This window comes from Tauraco erythrolophus, chromosome 7 (genome assembly GCF_009769465.1).
Source record: "Tauraco erythrolophus isolate bTauEry1 chromosome 7, bTauEry1.pri, whole genome shotgun sequence".
Lineage (NCBI taxonomy): Eukaryota > Metazoa > Chordata > Aves > Musophagiformes > Musophagidae > Tauraco > Tauraco erythrolophus.
In genome coordinates, this window is record NC_141471.1 from 33,846,344 (window position 1) to 33,867,033 (window position 20,690).

The window sequence follows — 20,690 nt, forward strand, 5'->3', positions numbered from 1 at the left end:
ATCTCCTTCAAATAAATTTGGTTTAGAAGCGTACTATCCTGGTTATGCTCATAGCAAACTTATCCAAGGAATAGAAAGCTGTAAATATTGACTGCAATCATTCATTGAAGAGTGTTCTAAATAGTGTTTTATCTAGTTTAAATGTATTTGGAAAGGTTTTAAATTTTTTTGTAAGTTCAGGTAGTTTAGCAAAAAAACCAATCTCACATACATACTCCTACACTGAGTAAACACTAACTGCTGCAGCAAAACCTACTAAGAACAAGCAAGACTAGAAATGTCTGTTTTGCTTCAAACACATTAAAAAAACTCAACACTAGAATTGATTTTTTAGCTTGACATGGTACAGTAAGCAAATGTTGAAAATCTCAGGTATTATCATTAGCTGACTAGCCAACAGACATTTAACTAATTTTTTTGTGTGGTCACAAAAGCAGTTTACCAAAGACCATGCAGTTTCTTTCGAGAGTAATTCTTTCAATCTGTGGTAAAATACACAGTTATGGGAAAGGAAACGAGTCTTTCCTTGGGGAAATAGTATTTCTCTGACGTGAAACGCTTAATGTGAAATGCTTCTCTCAGAACCACACATGCACGCAATACTAGAGGTGCACAAAAAGTTAATAGACCAGTAGACAAACTGCCATTCACAATCTGCAAAGTTCAATTATTTACAGTGTAATTGGTGTAAGCAGTGTGAAATCTTAAAGTGTTGGGATAGGAAGGGAGGTTGGTGTGTTTTTTTTTTTGTGTAAGCTTGCAAAATAATCTGAAGGTTGAGGATTATTTCTCACCAATTTTTGTTCTGCACTGCTTTCTTTTCAGTTTATTCAGTCTCTAAGTTAATGGAAACAGCGAAAATATTGTACTTCACACGCTGGTACTAAATGGGTATAAAGTTCTACAGTTTATTTTCTGAACAAACTGGTTAATGGACCCATTATGAGAGCACATCTCTTTCAGTTCAGTAAACGATCACTTGACTCAGCATAAAATATTTCATCAGCACAATAGTTTCCAGTTAAAATAATTTTAAAAATTAAAAGGTGGTTTCTTACAGATTCTCATTGATTCTAGTCCATAACACTAAAAGAAAAAGTGTTATGGTGGCCACAAAAGTGCACACTTCTATTATACGCATTGAAGGACAACTTCTCAACATGGAGAGCTGACTATCATTTTATTTAGATATGAATTAGCAATCCAGTTTTCTTAACTATGGATTTAGTAGATACCTGGCATATAGGATATAACCCAACCACATTTTCTTACACCATTTACAGTGAAGGGTGTAACTGTTGTCTTCTCCCTTTGCATAGAAGACATGACCAGAATGGACAGAGAATGCCGAGGCAGTGCATGGTGTGGTAGGGCGAGGACTGTGCCTTCACTAATACTGCGTCATCTTCTCTTACACAAAGTTTGCAAGAGCTACTCTGGTTCTTCTGTCTCCCCTCAAACAGATCACTGCAGAGAGCAATATTCTAGCTCTGGATTAGAAGCTAAAACTAATGCTGATATGATTTAGCCAGCTGAATTCAGCCATGTTTCTATTTCATTTTCTCTCCAGCAATATTCTAGTGAATTAGAAATGTGACCCCCTAGTATTATATAGAAATGACAGGAATGACACTAGGCCTTGAGTCAAATGACCATGCGTGCAGTACATCTGATACTGACATCATTTTTTGTCGATAACTGCCCAAGGTCAATTCCCTTTTTCAAAAAATTAAAGTAGGCAAAAAGTAAAACAAAGTAATCCCTCCTGCTCCACATTTTCAGACTACAATAAACCTCTGCAATTTGTATTACAACATCCTTTATTACCCAGTATTCTCAATTCAATATTCAAGATAGAATGGAGAGAAGACAACATGGTCTGTCCCAGAGACTTCAGATCACACAAATCCTAGCAACACAAAGACTCAAACTAGCCACATATAAGATCTCACTCTGCTAGTTGCCTCTATCGATTCCCTCAAATTCTTCCCTTGATTACAAGAAACTCGATTATAAAGAAAATTGTAGAATTCATATATAAAACTGTTGTCAATAAATTGTAGTGAATTACATTTTAGAGACGAAATAGTCATGCCATACTCTTCCACCCAGCAAGTAAATAATGAATCGTTTCAACCAGTGCTCAATCAACAGTGGCAGTAAGTGCAGAGAGAAAAACCATATTTTCATACAAGATTAAAGAGTCAGGTTCTTGACAGTGGCATTGCTTTACATACCACTTGAATCAATTTTTCTTTATTCAGTTTCTTTTTTTTTCTGTTGGTGAGTTGGATAAAAATGCAGAAGTTTCACTTTCCCATCACAGTCATAAAAATGTTGACAAATGCTTTCCTGTCTTGTACCCACCTCCACTCTAGTTCATACAAGCTAGTGATGATCTGTTCTGATAACCTGCTGTAATTACTATGTGATTGAGTGTTTGAACCATAGTAGCCACAAGAAAAGTCTTGCCGTATGAAGTACCATGCTACTAAAAATTTTACTTAAGAAATCAAACCACTGCTTAAGTAATTGTCTTTATGTATTCTTACTTCAATAAATTACTGGTTTATTTGGAAAGAATACTACCTAATGTCGTCTATAGCATCAGTATGAACTTTGCTCCTACCTCCAATACTGTCAAGACAGAAGAGTCCACCTGCACAAACAGCCATCTACTGCATATTACTGCATTTCTTATAGCTCAAGACGACACACTCTGAGAGACTTATCAGTAATCAGTACTACAGCAGGGGAAAAAAAAAAAGAAAAAAAAAGGATGGATTCTGTAGCAAGTGAAACAGCAAATGTTTATATGCAGAATGACTTGGAATCATTCAAGGTGCTTCACTGAGTTCTTTCACTGGTGACAGCCCGTGTCTTGGTTCTAAAGAACCCTTGTCAATAAAACCCCACTTTTGCAGGCTGCATTTATCTTATTAGCAGAACAGCAGGCTAATTTAGCCTTAGACATTTAGCGCAATTGTTAACTGGAAGCCTCAGCACCAGTTCGAACCCACATATAAGAAAAATATCTTAGTTTTCTTTTTATACATATTATATACAGCAGAACCTTGGGCCCGTGTTTCCTTTATATGGCACTGCACAAAGTCAGCAACACTAGTGAATTCTCAGTTGCATGACATTCCAGTTTCACTTTGCATTGACACAATCGCGCAAGAGAGCAGACTGTTGACTGAAGTTCCTATCCTTTTGTCCCCAAAATATCTCTTGTGTTTTTACATTAGGTATAATGAGGTGTTGTTTGTTTGCAAGAATGATGTTAGGGATTACTAGCAAGCCAGTGATTTAAATCAACCTAGATGATATAAAACCGAGTAGGTAAGGTGTGAAACCAATCTTCAAAACAGACTATAAAGGAATTATTTTGTTTGAAGTCCTTGAAAACAAAAAGGAAAACGTTGTCTTTGATAATAAAATTCTAACTTCACCTTCAAACTGACAAATAAGAAACCTGTAGCTTGCTAACATGAGACGAGTTGTGCAAAGAAATTACTCTAGTACTAGTTGGCCATTTTGAGAAACAGAACAAGAAAAGTAAGTTTCTTTCAAATACTGGCTATTCTGTGCATGGAATAGCTAGCTAACTCACACAACCATCTTCCTCATGTTCTAAACAACGAAGAGTGTTCTCAATTCTCACAACTTTATCAGAATCTCTTACATAGAACTCCAGTAAGTCAGTTATAGAAAATTCCATCAGTATCTCTCAATTTGATTCAGAATTAGCATGTTTCTAGATCTCAAGCTAAGAAAATTCACAACACAGACTCAAAAGACTACCCAGGACTCACTTTTAAAACTGTTATGGTAAGAAAAAGCAAGTCTGTTTGCGAAAGCTACATTCCGTACTCCCAACAAGTAGCTCTTGATTACAACAAATTGAACATAGTCTAGTTCTCTACTTAAGCCCAACCTCAGAATTAATTGATGTACTACTTCAATGCTAAAATGTCAAAGAAGAAATCCAGTTAGCCCCTTCTGAACCAGATATCAAATAATTTAAGTGACCCATGCAGATTATCCAAACCCCAACATGCCACAGTAATGCAAAGAGACACAGCATGGGAAATGGTTATTTGAGACACTCAAATATGAAAGTATTCAAACGTGTGTGTGCACGCGCGTAGGGGAGAATGCAGTGGCATAGATGTTTCAAATGCCTCATGAAAATAAAGCTTAATTCCTTTCCAAATATGTAACTAAAGTGAATGCATTGTTTTCATTATACAGTCTTCCTCTCTTCCAAGAGATAAATCATGAAATTTGTAGTTAAACCAATGCAGGGTGATGCTGATTATTAACTTTTGCAATCCTCACACATTCACTAGACATCGAAACCAATATAAATCAGATAATGTGATAGACTGGAGAGTTAAATAAGCCACAGACCCATATTACTCTCACTTAGCAAATGGCAGATATTTTTAAGACTTCTTTTAAAATAAGTTTATAATAGAGTGAATTTCTCACCATTAAATTATCCTAGGATAACAGCTTCAACAAATAAGAACTTACAAGCAGCTAGTGAAATTCCTGAGATGTGTCTATATCCTGTAGCAAAAGTGTGTAAGTTGGTATGGTAAACACTTCACCCTAGGGTCAAAGAACTAACATCTCTGTAGCCTGGGACATCTTTTTGATGAATGTGAAACAGCTGGAATAAATATATCAAGGGTAACAATTGTGCTCCCATGGTAGATCCAGCTGCTGCTAAAATAAACCCAGGGGGGAAAAGCCAAAGAGTGAAAAACCACAACAATATTAAAGAAAAAAACTCCTACAGCATACAACCCTACTGTTTCTGCATGTGTCCTTTTAAAATACAGGACACTCTGCAAATACTGGTTGAAGACAAATGTAGAGATTAATTTATTAAAAGCAAAACCAGCTTATAAACTGCTTAAAAAATATTAAGGAATGACTGTTTTATTTAAACAGCACTTAACAACAGTATTTTTATCTTTAGTGATTTCCCCCCCTTCCCCCCCCAGACTTGAGGAACATTTGTATCCGGTAGGGAGAAAGTTATTTTAAAAATAAACAGAGACTCACAATAATCCTGTTAATACTTTATTAGTGTAATTTTTTAGCTTTCTATTGGACAGAACATAAATGCAAACTCCAAAAAAAATTCAGAGTCCTCTGCCATTCAGTAGAAGCGACCACAGCAGCCTGCTTCATGTTCATTCTTTGTTACGGAAACAAGAGGAGGGGGAAGGGAGGGGAAAAAGCATCAATAGAACAATTAGGCACACAGCTGACACTTACTGTACAATGATATGCACAAGTAATTTATAACAGCTATATTCATGAGATGTGCTCTTCAGATTTTTCCCTTGTAATAGATGAGCTTTGCTCAGATGAGCAAGGATCACTGACAACAAGGGAATTAACAAAGGAGTAACAAATAAGACTTCTAAAACAAGTCCTTAAATAAACTAACACAACAACAGAATGCAAAATTGTTCAGCTGAGAAGACATTTTCAACCTAGACTTCAAAACATTAAAAATTCATTTATTTTACAGTTATTCAAATACACATGCATTAAATGAAAATATTGCACAAAATTAAAATTTAGATTGTGGAATTCATATATTTTTATTTTGGTACACATTCTGGTAGCACTTAAAATTTACTGTTTAGTTCTAGCAAACACCAGCAGCACAAGCTTGAGGATGAACCAAATGAAAAATTCAATTGCTCATTTTCTCTTAAAAATAATTAAGGCTAAAACAAGTGCATTTGTTGACAATGGCACAATTTTCAGCGGCCAGTCACAGCACCCAAAGGCCAGAAGATACACTCAGACACTTAAGTGCTGTATATTAACATTCAGTTTTAGAGACTTTCCAGGATAATAGGCTGCATGGGTTGGCAGAGCAGGTATTTGAAATTGTCAACAGGAAAACCATTTAAATAAAGACACGTCCAAACTCTTTTTAACAAAAAATATTCCCTTCTGATTATTCTTGCCAGCCAACAGGCACCACTGAATTACGAAGCCACATTCTGTAATTAAATACAGAAGACAAAACTTCAATACATATATACATATGCACACACAGGTATATAAATGTGTGTATAGGTATATATATGTAATAAATTCAATAAGTAAAACTACTGATAAACATGGTGTATTACGTTCAGTTCACATTCCTAGAGATATTATTTTATTTTTGTACAGAAATGTACCAGATAAAAAAAAAAATCCCAAATTTGCACATGATCATTGTTCTCTTGAAATTTTTCATGGTACCTACAGATCGATAAAAGGTTCCGCAGATTTGACAAAAAAAGCATTTGAACTTTCCACTTTCATATTTGTAATATATTCAGTGATTTAAAAGACATAAATTAGACTTGGTAAGACCAACGATATAGTTACTATATCGCCACAAACAACTGCTGAACTATCTTTCATCAGTCAGATGTCAGGTCTGCTTGAGCATCCTGACATCAGAGGAAGATACAGGCATGTAAACAATAGGAACTGGCTATGGTGATTACTTCACACAGAACTCAAGAATTTCGATAAATTCAACAGCACTTAATCATCACGCTTCTACAGAACCTGCAGAGAGGAAGAGGGAAGGGTTCTTACATATTTACCAACATGTCTTCCTAGGGATTATAAAAGAAAGGGATTTCATTTACAGTATTTAGTTCTGCAATAAAGAAAAAAAACCCAACAAAACAAGTGCACTTGAGCCCATGCATACTGTATGAGAATGTTAACAGTACAATATGATCATCATTAAGTAGTATGATAAAAGGCTACATTGCATTAATAGAGTCCATGAGAAAAAATGATCTATATAGAGGCTTCAGTCAATTTAACTAGGTACTCCGAGAGCCTTCTATCTGCTCTTAGAACGCTTTCATGAAAGGTCTGTGTTCCTCCCTCACATAAAATCATTGTTCCCATTAAGACACAAATTACTGTAAGGATCCTTGATCACCAGCTGTACTTTACCTTGTGTTTAGCGTTCAGAAAAACAAAGCCAACGGACTCTATAGGATTACTTTCTATTCACCTGGATAGTGGTGCTCAAACAGTAGGGGACTATGAAAAAGAAAACACAAACTGAGATATGCTGTGGCCAAACGGGATTATTCAGTTGTTATTTTCTTTTTAATTGAACAGAAATTTATCAATGAAACTAAACAGATGGATGTGGGGCCTTGATGTCAAGTTTTTATTAAAATTTTACACTATGCAAAAAATAAAAAAAATATTTAAAAAAATATTGTAGTTTTATCTCCTTTTTATTTTCATATATACACTGAGATGCATTCAGGAGTTTCCAAGTGTTTGCATATGACTAATGAAATCCTTTACCTGCGAGAAACCAACTAATTCTAATATTTTTCCATATGAGGCTTATACACTAAAAGGTAAGGAATCTTTCAATTAAGTAGTACAGTCTTTTACACCCAAAAAAAGTTTCAAATTTGAATGGGGAGTTGTGTGTAAACTGTCTTAGTGCAATTTCCTCATCTTCTAACATGATGTCTCTCCTCTTTGAAACATGTACCCCCTTCCTTCAAATACGTCAATTGAACATAAATATGATGCCCCTTCTCCACTGAAGTTACAGGCAAAATGTATGCCAGGTGCCATAAGAGCAGAACATGGCCCTTAAAGCTACAGAATAATGGGTTTATTTCTACTGCACCTCTGCCTTTACTGAAACTGCCATTAGATCTAATGTTAGTTTATTTTTCAAAACATGAAAGTTGAAATAAGTGGGGCATACGAGCCACATTACCTCAATTTTCTTGAATAAGTGTACTTTTATGATGGGGCTATAACTATTTCTCCCCTCTCCTATGAACCTGCTGTTCCACAGACCGCGTTTCCTGTTAGCTCAGCCTTTACAGGAATGTTAAAAGAGCCCTACAGAGCCTCAACAGTCATAATGTAAAACAATTCCACCCGATTCTCACACATTGCACACATCTCCCAGTGCCAAAACATCCTTTTCTTCCATTGTATCACCACAGTTGTGCTTTACTTGAACAGTCTGGCACTTTTCATCGCTGGCAAAACATCGACTCAGGAACGGAAGGAATCAGCATTCTTATATATTGGGCCAGTATTCTTCTCAATGTTGCATGAAGACGCACCAAATCATTTAAGACACATAAACCCTTCTGGTAGTGGTTGAATTACAAGTGAAGATGAGAAGATCCACAGGTCTTACAGATGCATTAATAATCTAATATGTGACACTAGAAGACTGGTGCAGAAATAACAGCATGTGAGTTTGAAGCCCCAGAGAATCTGCCCAAGTAATTACTCCTGGACAAACATACACCAGCTTAATACGTTTGAAGTGTCACCTCTTCTGTAAGGAAGGCGCTTGAGAAGAATGTAGTCTCTGCTTATACCTCTGCATCTGCTTTGACCGTGAATGCAGTTTGTTGAAGAGCTCATGGAACTTATTTTGTGGAAACAAGGTTTCTAGGAATCTCTCCAGAAATACATACACCATTCTCTTATTCAGTTGAGTGTGCTGGAACATTTCAAAGACCCGAAGAATGCCTTTCCGTGTTGTCTCAGCACCTATAATGTGCTTCAGTTCATCTACAAAAATGAAAGTTACACAAAAGTTTAAGTTAATTCTGCTTCTGTGTTAAAAACAAATTTAAGCTGAATATTAAGTCTTTCAAATTACACAGCTTGGAATTTGAAGTAACAGTGCCTCTATTATACATAACATGGCTAAACTAAAACTTCTCTCACAGCAGAAATTATTTGTGCTGTCACACATGATTTTGCAAGGTCACAGAACATGTGAAAATGTTCAATGCTTTAATAATTAAATTTAATTTAAATATAAATATTATTTAAATACAGTTCCTATGTCAACATTTCTTTTCAACATTTCAGCAATCGACAAGAATACTGACATTAACTGTGGTAACAATATATGGCAAGGATTATTAGGCTTCAATCCCAGGCTCACTCACCTGGCATTACCTCCAGTAATTTGGTCTTCCCTGCCACTCTTGTTCTCATTCTAATAGCTTTGTCCCTCCGTGGAACAGTCTCTGCTAAAATGCCATTGGGCCAAAAAGCATCTCTGTAACAAAAGCAAATCTGTCAAAATACATTAAAATTTTATCAAGTGAAAGGCTCTTTTTAATCCCTGAAAGCTATCTCATAAAATAAATGGAAGAAGGTAATTCGCACACAACCTAACACACACTTCAAACATCAGAAAATGGAAAAGGTGAAAAAGAAATCAAAAGCAAGAAGTACAATATACTCCATCTATTAGTAACTACCATATACTTTCTTAGTTTAAGAATCAGATGAAAGAAAATTTTAAGAAAATATTACACAACAAAAACATTCAAATACCACAGATACATAAAACGTATCTACGATTTGCTTTTACCAAGCAGCCTTATTGCCACTGAGAGACTCTAGGCTTAGGTCTATTAATTGCTTAATTAGATGTCTGATAGTAGCTAACCTATCAACAAGCTAAAGCTGAGATGAAATAGTTTCAGTGTAGTAAAATGCCCAACACAAAAGTCATGCATCCGAAAAGCTATTTTGCCTCAGTGAATGCCATTTTCTGAGTAAGATGCGCACATTCTTACTCGGTTTTATTGAAGAATAACAATATTCGTTCAGTATGATCTTTTGGCTAATAGGCTATCCTACGTTATTTCTTTCACTCTATAAAAAAAAAAAAGCAAGGATCAGAGAGCTCTTGAAACAATACTGCAGAAGCCATTAAGACTTTTAGGAAATGGAATGACAGAGCCTTTGACATTTTCAAACTGGTACTTCAGTTCTGTTTATCTGCCCACATGTTAAACGTACTAGCTTAGCGCTAGGGGTTTTTTTAGTAATAATTGTTTGCCTTTTAAGGCAAGACTTGTACATGCCTTCATCAAGGTAAACAGGACAATTCATCCAGTAACATGATGAAATTCATAAGTATACCCATACTCTAGCTCTTCTAGACTGGTTAACAAAGAACTTTTTAAGGAAGAGGAGAAAACTCAAATATATTCTTCATTTAACAATTACTTTCTCTCTCTTAATACACGTAAAAAGGAGTGAATGGTTAGGGTTGGAAGGGACCTCAAAGATCACCTAGTTCCAACCCCCCTGCCATGGGCAGGGAAACTCTCCACTACACCAGGTTGCCCAAAGCCTCATCCAACCTGGCCTTGAACACTTCCAGGGATGGGGCATCCACAACTTCTCTGGGCAACCTGTTCCACTGCCTCACCACCCTCATTGTAAAGAATTTCTTTCTTATACCTAATCTAAATCTGCCCTCTTTCAGTTTAAAGCCACTACCCCTTGTCCTATCACTACATGCCCTTATAAAAAGTCCCTCTCCAGCTTTCCTGTAGGCCCCCTTTAGGTACTGGAAGGCTACGATAAGATCACCCCGGAGCCTTCTCTTCTCCAGGCTGAACAGCCCCAACTTCCTCAGCCTGTCTATATAGCAGAGGTGCTCTAGCCCTCAATTGACGAGTACTTCATATTTGACAATTACGATAAAAGACATACCTGAAGCGTTTCACTGCATCTGCTACTTGCTCAGGAGATGTCATCCAATCAACGTGATCAACTATTTTTCTAAAATCAAAGCGATAAGTCTCTCATTTAATATTTAAAACAGAACAAATAATTGTAGCATCTTAAAGAACACTCCAGGGCAAACAGAGCACGATTTCAGCTTTCTCGAATTTCATAAATAGGTTCTACAAAACTGCACTCTAGGAAGGCACACACTGATCCTCAAGATAAAAATCTAAGCTCATTGATCACACTTAAAGCTAAAGCCTTTTTCTTTTTGCGTAAATGTACGACGACTAAGCAGGCTGAAAAATTGATATTGCATCTCCCATCAGCATTAGATAAACGTTCTGCTGGTAAACCACTGCTCTTCATGGAGCACTCTTCAAGTTTGGCTTCCTTAAACAAAGAATTTACTAAAAATCTCAAATTATCATACTTATGTATGTAGTTACATTATAATCTTTAGCATGAGATACAGACTGATCATAAACTTTAACTTTCATTCATAAACACATACGCACAGCTCAATATCCAAATCTAGTATGTTTACAGAAATGATATATGCATCTGGGTATCACCATAATTCCCAGACTACTTCCCTAAACATAATTCGAATTTAGTCGTCTAAGAAACATGAAAACACAATTTTGCTGCAGAATGCCATTAAACCCCAAGAATCTGCTAGGACAAGGTATGACTGACGAAGTCAGACAGCGGAAGCTGTGAGCACCCGGAATAGCTCCAAATGCAGCAGTAGAATAGTTCTGCACACATCTCTGCAATAAGAAAGCAGTAGCCTGTGCACAAAACTCAGCTGGCTATACTAGAATCCGAAAACAGCAAGAAGTATTCAGAGTTGTTCAACAGGGCAGCATGTTTTTGGAAACACAGGTCTAAAGATAATTATCACCGGGCCACGAGAAATTATTTGAAAAAGACATAGTGCTATTATTATTACATGGTGGAATCAGTACTGGTACCACAAGAACTGTTTATACGTTTAACAGTGATGATGAAAACATTAAAAATATACTTGCGAAGGGTAAAAAGTAATGATACAGTGAGGAATATCCTGAAAAGTAATAGGAACCTGCTTCTCACCTGCCAGAAATTAAGTTTTTGATTCATGGCACTAATCTAAAGTGACAATTTAGTGCCAATCCTGTTTCTAGAAATTATTTTGTTCTGTATTTTTATTTACATTTCAGAAACAAATTATTAGAAAGAAAAGCCTGGAAACAGTAGATTTCTAAGCTGAGGGCAAGAAACATTATCCCTTTAGCACCACTAATTTGCTCTGCATTTGCATGAAAAAGGGCATGTGACTTACAGAGAACATGACAGGGGCAGAACAGACTCCGTAACAGTCCTTTCCTTTCCCCACTCTCCATCTTTTAAAGCGTGAGAGCAAAAACTAGACACAGCAACTCAGTACAGTTCACATAATTTGGTAGTGCCAGCATATCATTCATGGCATCAAAGAGATGTAAACAGAAAGAGTGCCGAAAGTAATAAATAGTATTAACAACAAAAAGTATAGTGTAAAACACAGGGTAAAATGCATAGACACCATCAGTATTAAGTTACATTTACAGAAACATGAAATCTTGTTGACATGCAAAAGTTCTTTTGGAAGTTCTCTGGAATATAAGAGTTGCTGGAATTGGTCTTTCAGCAATGTTTTGTGTTTTTATTTCCATTTTACACCACATTTGCCTATTTATTTTCTTCAAAGGGAGATGCATGCAGTTCCAAACCACAGTAATTTAGTAATATCAAAAAACATTTATAGACACAGTCTACATAGTCTCACTCACATGATCGCACTATATAAGAAAAGCAGTACCTATTAATTGTGTCACCATACGTTGCTCTAATAAGTTGCTGAAGTAGATTTTTTATATTTCTTCTTAACCACTGATTTCTTTCCTTTAAATCAAAGACTTCATCCATAAGGAGGAGCATTACTCTCAGCGGAATATTGTCATCCACCTGATCAAGTGAGTGAAAGTATAATCAGTAAGCTTTTATTTCAGTTCAAGAAAGCTACCGTTTTAGTAGCTACTTCACAGGTCAAATGCTTCAGTATAAGCAGAACAATGACAGAAACACCCTCCTCTATGTTTAACTGTAATAAAAAAATGTTCCCAAAATATTCTATAACATCACTAATAGCAAGGAAAGATTGAGAATTAAAAATTAACTAGGCTTAAATCCATTGAATTTTTAAAATAAGACAAAAAGAAACAGTTATTTCACCAAAGTTGAACAAAGGTAACACAAATAAATACGTCCTAAAGAGAGAGCTTGTACTTGACCTCTTCCTTTGGTAGTAGTGCTTCCAACTGCCTAACATGAAAACTCTGGAAGGAGCTTTTCTTTGGCATCTTTTTCTTAAGGTTGCACTGCACCAAATTCAGAACCTCTTGAGAACAATGACACTTCACTGCAATGAACTACCTTTTATTTAGATATCATTCCAATCTGCATGGCTATTGAGTGCTTTTATGCTTGTAGATTAAGAAAAGCACCATCATTTTACTATTTAATAGAAGAAGTTACACAAATCGGCTTACAAAACCCAACTTTTATAGAAATCCTAAAACAGAGGATATAATAGAAGTTTTTAAAGTTTCAGATTCATGTATAAGTTTTTCAAGATGGATGGTGTACACTTGCAGTAACTGTCAGCATTTTTTCAAATATTAAAATTTGAGTTTACTAAATTCTGTAGTATTAAAGTATTATATTTTCATCTTAACTGTTATTAATATTTCTCTTACAGAAATAACAGCAGCTTCTCATGTTCATCTTATATGCCAGAATACAAGCCTACGTATTGTTCAACTACTGCATAAAAAGCTAGCATTCGGAGTCACAGTTGTATTGCACAAGAGACTACAAACATTTATCTCAAATACAACAAATCAAATTGACTTTGATTCATTATTTAAAATTTGTATTTATTATTAAAACTTTATAAAATAGGAAGTTAAAATTAAAATCTTACTATATCTTCAGCACAATTTATTGGAAGACTGAATGCACTTTCTCTGGGTTTTATTTTTATAAGGACTTATACATTCTAAGCATAGTATACAGAATTTTGTTTTGTATTTTAAATCCGATACAGCTCTACCTACAAAAGTAGTAGTTTGCATTATATTGTTAATCCTAAACTGGAAGAAGTAGCAAGATCTCACAGCTATGTGGACCTTTTTTTTAGTGGACTACACAAGTACATCTTCATATAGAACTGAAACACAGATTCATCTTTCAGTTGGGAATTCTATAGATCCATGCCTGACTTTTACAGTACTGCTTCTCCATGTTTCAGAAACAAGGAAAGTAAAATTCCATTCAAACTGCCATATTTTTAGTCTAATTTATTGACTACTTAAAAGACCAGTTGAGAGTTGAAAGGTTTTAAAACATCTGAAATCTGCCTTTCAGAAACACTTGGTATGTTAAATTAGAAGCTATCAAGAATTGTAGCTTCTATTCATTTAACAGAAGATCAATGAAATATTTGCAGAGAAGTTGCTCATATACTTGAACGATATTATTTTGTTTTGCCTGTGCAGAACAGAAGGCTCAGAAGTATCAAAAATATACACTTGTAATTACAAATTTAGATACAGTTTAATATAGTGAAAAATAATGGGGGAAAATAAAACCCAGAAGAACTCAAGGCTATGTTATTTGAGCAAAATACATCTACCAAGCCATCATAGCAGTTATGCACAGGAAGACAAACTGGAAATCTTTGATCTGATCAAAAAATCTGGAACATGAAGGGCAGAACAGGTGCAGAGTTATGACCAAAGCAAATCGCATATAATCACTGGCAATCTTATGGCCTTTCTGTCCTACTTAAAGATAAAAGGTTTTTCCAATTGTTTTCATATGTATGATCAATGTTTCAATGCAAACAATAGCAAAATACCATAGCTTGTGATAATGTCAAGAGCTTAAACTTCGCTTCCGAGTTTATAATATTACTATTTTATATATTTTTAGGTAGCTGCATACTAAAAGTTTATCATTTAGGAATGTATTCTGGAGGTTTTTTCCATAAAAATAATAGCAAACTATTTCTGATCCATTAAACAAACGCCCCGTAGAAGGTTCCATCAAAAATCAGAATTCTTAAAATGTCAACTGGAATGATGCTAACAGTCTGGCACCACACTATCTTTTAACAGGAGGAAAGAGGGGGGAAAAAAAAACAACAGGCCCCTGACTCACAAAACACAGTAGCATGTACGCTGTAAGTTATTCCACTGTTGTGCAAACCGTTTTAGTCCTAACAAAGACATTAATTCTAGAAGGAAGCATGTAAGTTTCTTTTTAAAAAGAACTTAAGAACTGTTTTATAAGTACCTGGTATAATATCAGAAAATAATAAATACATAGTTTAACATAAAATAAGTAATTTATTAATTTGATTTTAGAGGAGTCAACTTTGAAAGAACAAATGTCAGACTCACATTGTCATCAATTGGTGCTGCAACACGGCAATGGTCAGGATCTGAATAGGTTTTCTGTATCAAAGGAGGCACCTACAATGAAAAAAGGTATTGTTTATGAAGGAAAAAAATACTTTAGAACATTGGGTCAAAAGTCAGTTGCATACTACCACAGATAAATATACAGTAGTTCTTTTATCTTACAACAAGTCAAGCCTGTGGGTATTCTCCTACAGCTATCAAAGTTACCAATACCTTTAAGACAATCTATATACATTTTCTCAAGTGTCTAATGCTTCAACTGAAAAACATCTAAATTCATATGGGACTGATATTTCTTCTGATACTTCCTCTTGATCTTAAATCCTGCCTAGTCACAGACTTCCCAGTGAGTATAACTGCAGATGTATTTTTAGCCATACATCAGGGAAGTTACCAGCATGAGAAAGTTCATATCCAGTTATTTTCTCTCACAAGTAATGGAAAAAAAAAAAATAAAAAAAAACACAAAAAAAAGCCCACACCACAGATTTATTATTCGCTTTCATGGTTTAAGGGTTAACTCATCTCAGTTGCTGTTCAACATCTGCCACATATAACTGTTTTGGTAACACAAAATGGAACAATCCCTGGTCACAGACCTTACAGCTACACACAGGAAGATGAGGAGATAAGGGAAAGGAAGGTAAGGTAAGGGAAAGGAAGGTAAGACGGACATGTTGGGAAGATTGCTACTTTCACAGGACTTCTAGATAACATGTCATGCTACGCTACCATTCCCTACCTCTAAGGTATTATATTTTAGGAATGTAAGAGATGAGGAAAGATGGCAGGAAAGATAGAAAGAAAATTTAATTAAAACCAGAATTCAGCAAAGAATAAGCAGAAAAGAGGCCATCTCCTTATTTTAAGTTTTAAAATACATGTGTTTTTTCCTAATGAAAGCAGCAGATGCAGCAAACTAGCTTTATGAGAATGGTTGGTAAAAAAGTAAGTACATCAGTGACTCTCATACTCTTCTCAAGTTGCTGCACCAAATTATGTGCAGAAGGAGCACTGTAACGGTCTGTAGATGCCATCTTAAAACGTTTTACTTAACAGCAAAGAGAACTCCATGTTTGTAGTATGACGACTGCTGAACCTTATTAAAAGCGTGTAGGGAAAAACCAGATTGCTTTCCTGTCTAATGACTTGATTCTTCATTACAGTAGACAATAGAAGTTTAGGGGAGTCGATAGCTAATCTCCTATTCATTCACTAGTATGTATTAACTACCAAATATTTTCTTACCTTGAAAAATGATTGCTTTATGTCTTGTCCCAATCTCTCTGACATTCTACCCATGTTGTCTGACATTTTAGTCATTCCCTCTGCCAGGCTGTCAGGGAGAGACTTGACTGCATTTGATACATTTCTCATAGAGTTACGCAGTGGGTTTACAAATGTGTCCATCTGAAGGGGAAGATGTTTAACCAGAATTGTATAATCTATGAGGACACCAGTATATTAATACACTATGAGAAGTATCACACAGTTTCGAGGAACAATAATATAACAACTCAAATTGCTTAACTTCATTACAGAATGCACAATCAAGTTTTAGCTTCACTTTCATATATATTTCTTGTTCCTTACAGCCCTACTGTAGCTATTTACATCTTTCAACAGATCTTTTTCCTGAGTTATTTCCATTTCCCATTCCTCAGCTTTTCTTATCTTGAATTTATTTTCCTTTTCTTCTCCATTCAATGCCATTTCTCCCTTCCAAGCTTCCTCCTACCAGATGTTTCACTACTGCTTTCAACTCTTCATCTTTTAAACAGCACTGGAGTAATAAGCTTTAACATGGTGGCAATTATAATTAAAAACAAAGTAGTTCTATAGAAACTGTTACAATTTTTCTTTCAGTATTTCCTCTAAATTCAGTTCCAACAGAGGCACAAATAGGCATGTGATGCCTTTAAAAAAGTAAGTTTATGAAGAACCTGGTAAGCAGGAAATCAAATCTTAGTCATTACATAAATCTTGATAAATATTTAACTGTTTCACTGTTAAATATTTAAGGAACAACAACCTGAAGTGACAATACACTTGCAGATGTTTTTTTGTATCAAAATCTCTAAAAGTATAGAAATAGCTATATTTGCAAAGCAGATGCCCAAACTGGTCAACTGAACAAAGAATCACTTGTCTGAAGAGAGTTCTGGTGGCTTAACAAAAAGGATGCACAGCTCAGAGCTTCAAATTTGACCAATGACTGAATGGTTACAATGGCTAAATACAAACAGCTGCTTTTGAAGGGAAATGCATTTCACCTTTTGGGCTGAAGAGTGGAGAGCATGGTAACAGCAGCAAATACAGAGTAAAGAACTGAAAAAAGAAATTGGAAGGAACAAGACTACAAAAAAAAAAATCACAGATATCTGACAAAGCAATTTGCAATAAACACAGTTTTAAAGTAGTCTTGGTGCAATACACTGTGTCTGATTTGAAAATTTTATTTCCTTACCATACAAATAAATTTACTTGTTGTAAACCCAGTAAATTTTCTGTTCCATATGTCCTCGGGTATTTTGCCACTCACAAAGTATCAAAGTTCCCTTGACAGTGCAAAACACTCTTACCTTCCGTGCAAAATCCCCCTTCCCTTTGCTGTAGGCTTTATTCTCCAGGAAGTCATACACATAATGGGCTAATGCTGGAGAAGCTTTCATCACCTCGGGATTTAACAAAAGCTGAATAAAATAATTTTTTAAAAGGTGCTTTTTAATAAATAACGAAAAAGGCCATACCATTCAGCCTAGTAAAAGTTTACCATGCACAAAGACATTACGTCTTGCAATGTATTTTCTCATTCATTCTCTAAATTTTATTCCAACATTAGGCTATTCTCAAGATCAAAACAATGTGCTAATTGGCAATTCCTGTAATTTTAACTAGTACATTAACTAGAGCATCTCACAGAAAAATATACACGTTTATGACTACTTGAACTGCTTCTAAAACTCAAAAAAAACCCCAACATAATAGCTGTGACTGAAAAAAATATTGCTATTAAAAATGGGGCACACATCTCAAAGGAAAATACATTAGCACTCTGAACAGAAGAATCAAATTTCACTTCATTATATATTGTTAATATCTTATTTTAGTATCATATGTTAATATGTTCATTGAGTTGGTCAACACATTTTAGTGCTAAATGATCAGAAAGTCTCTATGACTTAAAAAAAATGAATTCCTTTAGTTGGGCTGATAGAGGCCTTATCTGAACAGAGAAGCTGTGTGGTTGTGCTACACTGCCAGAGTGGGTGCCAGAGCAATCCTTATGCAACAGCACAAGAGAAAGTAACCACAAACATGAGTGTAACAGAAGAAAGTTAAGTGACATAGAGCTTAAAATCAGCACAACTGAAAGCTCACCAGCTCAGAGGAGCTGAGAGAGAACGGGCTGAGAATAAAACAAAATAGTAAAGAAAAGGCAAACTTATTAGATAATATTAAGTTCTTACAGTATAGTATTTAGGATTGTATGCCACCTACAACAGTTGTACAACAACTTCAGGCTAGCAAATTTTATACCTCAGAAAAAAAGAATTCCAACCAAGAACACAACCAAAAAAAATTAACAGCCTACCTGCAAATATGCATTTAAATCTTTTTTCCTTTTTTCCAAAAATTCTCTGTCCATGTTGTTAAATGTCTTTTTGCCAGGAAGTTTCAGTATACTTGCGAGGTTTTCAAACTAGAAAAAAGAGAAGTTTTTTTTTGTTCTGTTTTCAAAAGATTTTCGAATCACCATACAAGCTAAGAAATTATAGAGGTCATTATATTCACCTATTCTTATCTATCATACATCACCTGACAAATAATTTCTGCATCAAGCCTGGAACTCAGATTCCTTGGAGATGCCAAAACAAAACGTATACTGTCAAGAACAAATGCACGAAAATTCTCAGGAGACTGTCAATGACAAAATTTAATTTCTGAACACACACGATACTCACTTTTGAAATGCAGATTAGTATAGTGTGCAAATTACTCCTGTCATCACATCTGCTCAAAAAAGGTTTAGGCTGAATATTTATCTTTATTATTTGGGGAGAAGTTAGTAAGGTTATGAGGCTCAAGAAAACTTGCAAATGTTTCCAAAACATCTTCCCTTTTCCTCTCCTAATCAAACCTACTAAGGAAATGATTAAGTTTTTATCCTTGGAGTGGATGGCAGCCCTCAGTTTACTCGTAGGTTATCATACCACGCTTGATATGCCATCATCTTTGCCTTTTCTTCAGGTAATAACAGTGATTGGCATTGGCTGACATGTCTTCCACTGTTCCAGTTTTACAGAAAGAATTGATGTTCCAGGGAAGCAGCAGGGAAAGAAGAGCCCTAACATATTTGCTACAATGCACAAAAATAAAAAAAGTGACAAGAATAAAACTCAAAGAATCAGGACTATCCACAGATAGAATCCAGGCTTCCTGTAAATAATAAATAATATTCTTAAAGCGGTACAGAGAGAAAAGTATAGTATCTAGGCTTTAAGAAACAAACAGGAAAGAGGCCGTGTCCTTTTCTCTCCAGAGAAGAACAGAAAATGACACATTTAATGAAATATTGATCCCATTCAGGCCCTGCAAAGTATCTTTTTGCAAAGACATCGTAAAACTTTGGAAAGTCACAAAGTTCCTATAACATTTATGGCCTGTAGGAAGCACCAAAGAATAACTATTTCCAACTTTACAAATCCCATTCTCTTGCAAATAGGCCACATGAGAAAATAACTGAACAGAAGAAGGTCTAGTTTTTATTTGGATACTTGTATCTAAACATAAGCAATGTAAGCAAAGAACAGCCTTTATTTTAAATATAGATATCGACTTCAAATTAGATTTATTGCATTACTGACTAAAGAAACTGGTGTGAATCTATTCAGTACTTCAAGGAAAAAAGCTTGTACAGATACTATACACAGCTAACTTCAATTCCATTTTGGATCAAGTACCTATTTTCTCTGAAAAACGTAAAAAATAATCCCTGCCCCTCCTATCAATTCTAAATAAAAGATTCTAACTTTCACCTTAATGTCAACAAAAATATATCAGACAAGCACACAAGAAGGGTGTTCAGTGTATCAGTGACATTCCTATGCCTGAAAACTCAGTAGGAACGTCTATTTTATTGTCAAAACAAAGCAGAATTATTGGGAGCTTTTGAGGTGCTACAATTAAGCACAGGAATTTCTTTACTTCCTTGCAATCTTAGTGTTCTAGGATAAGGTATCCATTCTTTGCAAATCCAACAAACTCACATTTAGCAATAGAAAATTTCTGAACTTTCCTATTTTGAAAATTTTTGCTTCTGCCATTTTTTTCTAGTCATTTACTGCTAGGTCAGTTTTAAATGATTGCCCCATATCAGCAGAACATTAACTCACTATAAGATGCGGGTACTCATACTTGTTTCAACTGGTCAGGGATTCTTCAAAACAGTGACATAATTTAAAAAAAAGCAAACAAAACCAAACAGTTTGAAGAAGAGTAAAACCCCTAGTATTTCAAATTTATTGACAGCACACTAAGATAATCAGAAATTCAAAGGAAAATAAGACTTTGTTTATAATGAATATAAATTTTCAACAT

At 35.1% G+C, this 20,690-nt stretch overlaps 1 protein-coding gene across 1 annotated transcript in view; it reads right to left on the reverse strand.

The window, feature by feature from the left end:
- Positions 1-5,081: 5,081 nt before the first annotated feature.
- The window catches only part of SNX13 (sorting nexin 13), a 66,812-nt gene continuing 51,203 nt past the window's right edge, over positions 5,082-20,690 (reverse strand). The window contains 8 exon segments of the mRNA XM_086614224.1: positions 5,082-8,613; positions 9,000-9,112; positions 10,567-10,635; positions 12,425-12,570; positions 15,069-15,140; positions 16,338-16,499; positions 17,672-17,782; positions 18,685-18,792. Coding sequence (XP_086470350.1) covers positions 8,366-8,613; positions 9,000-9,112; positions 10,567-10,635; positions 12,425-12,570; positions 15,069-15,140; positions 16,338-16,499; positions 17,672-17,782; positions 18,685-18,792 — 1,029 coding nt within the window. The 3' untranslated portion in view covers positions 5,082-8,365.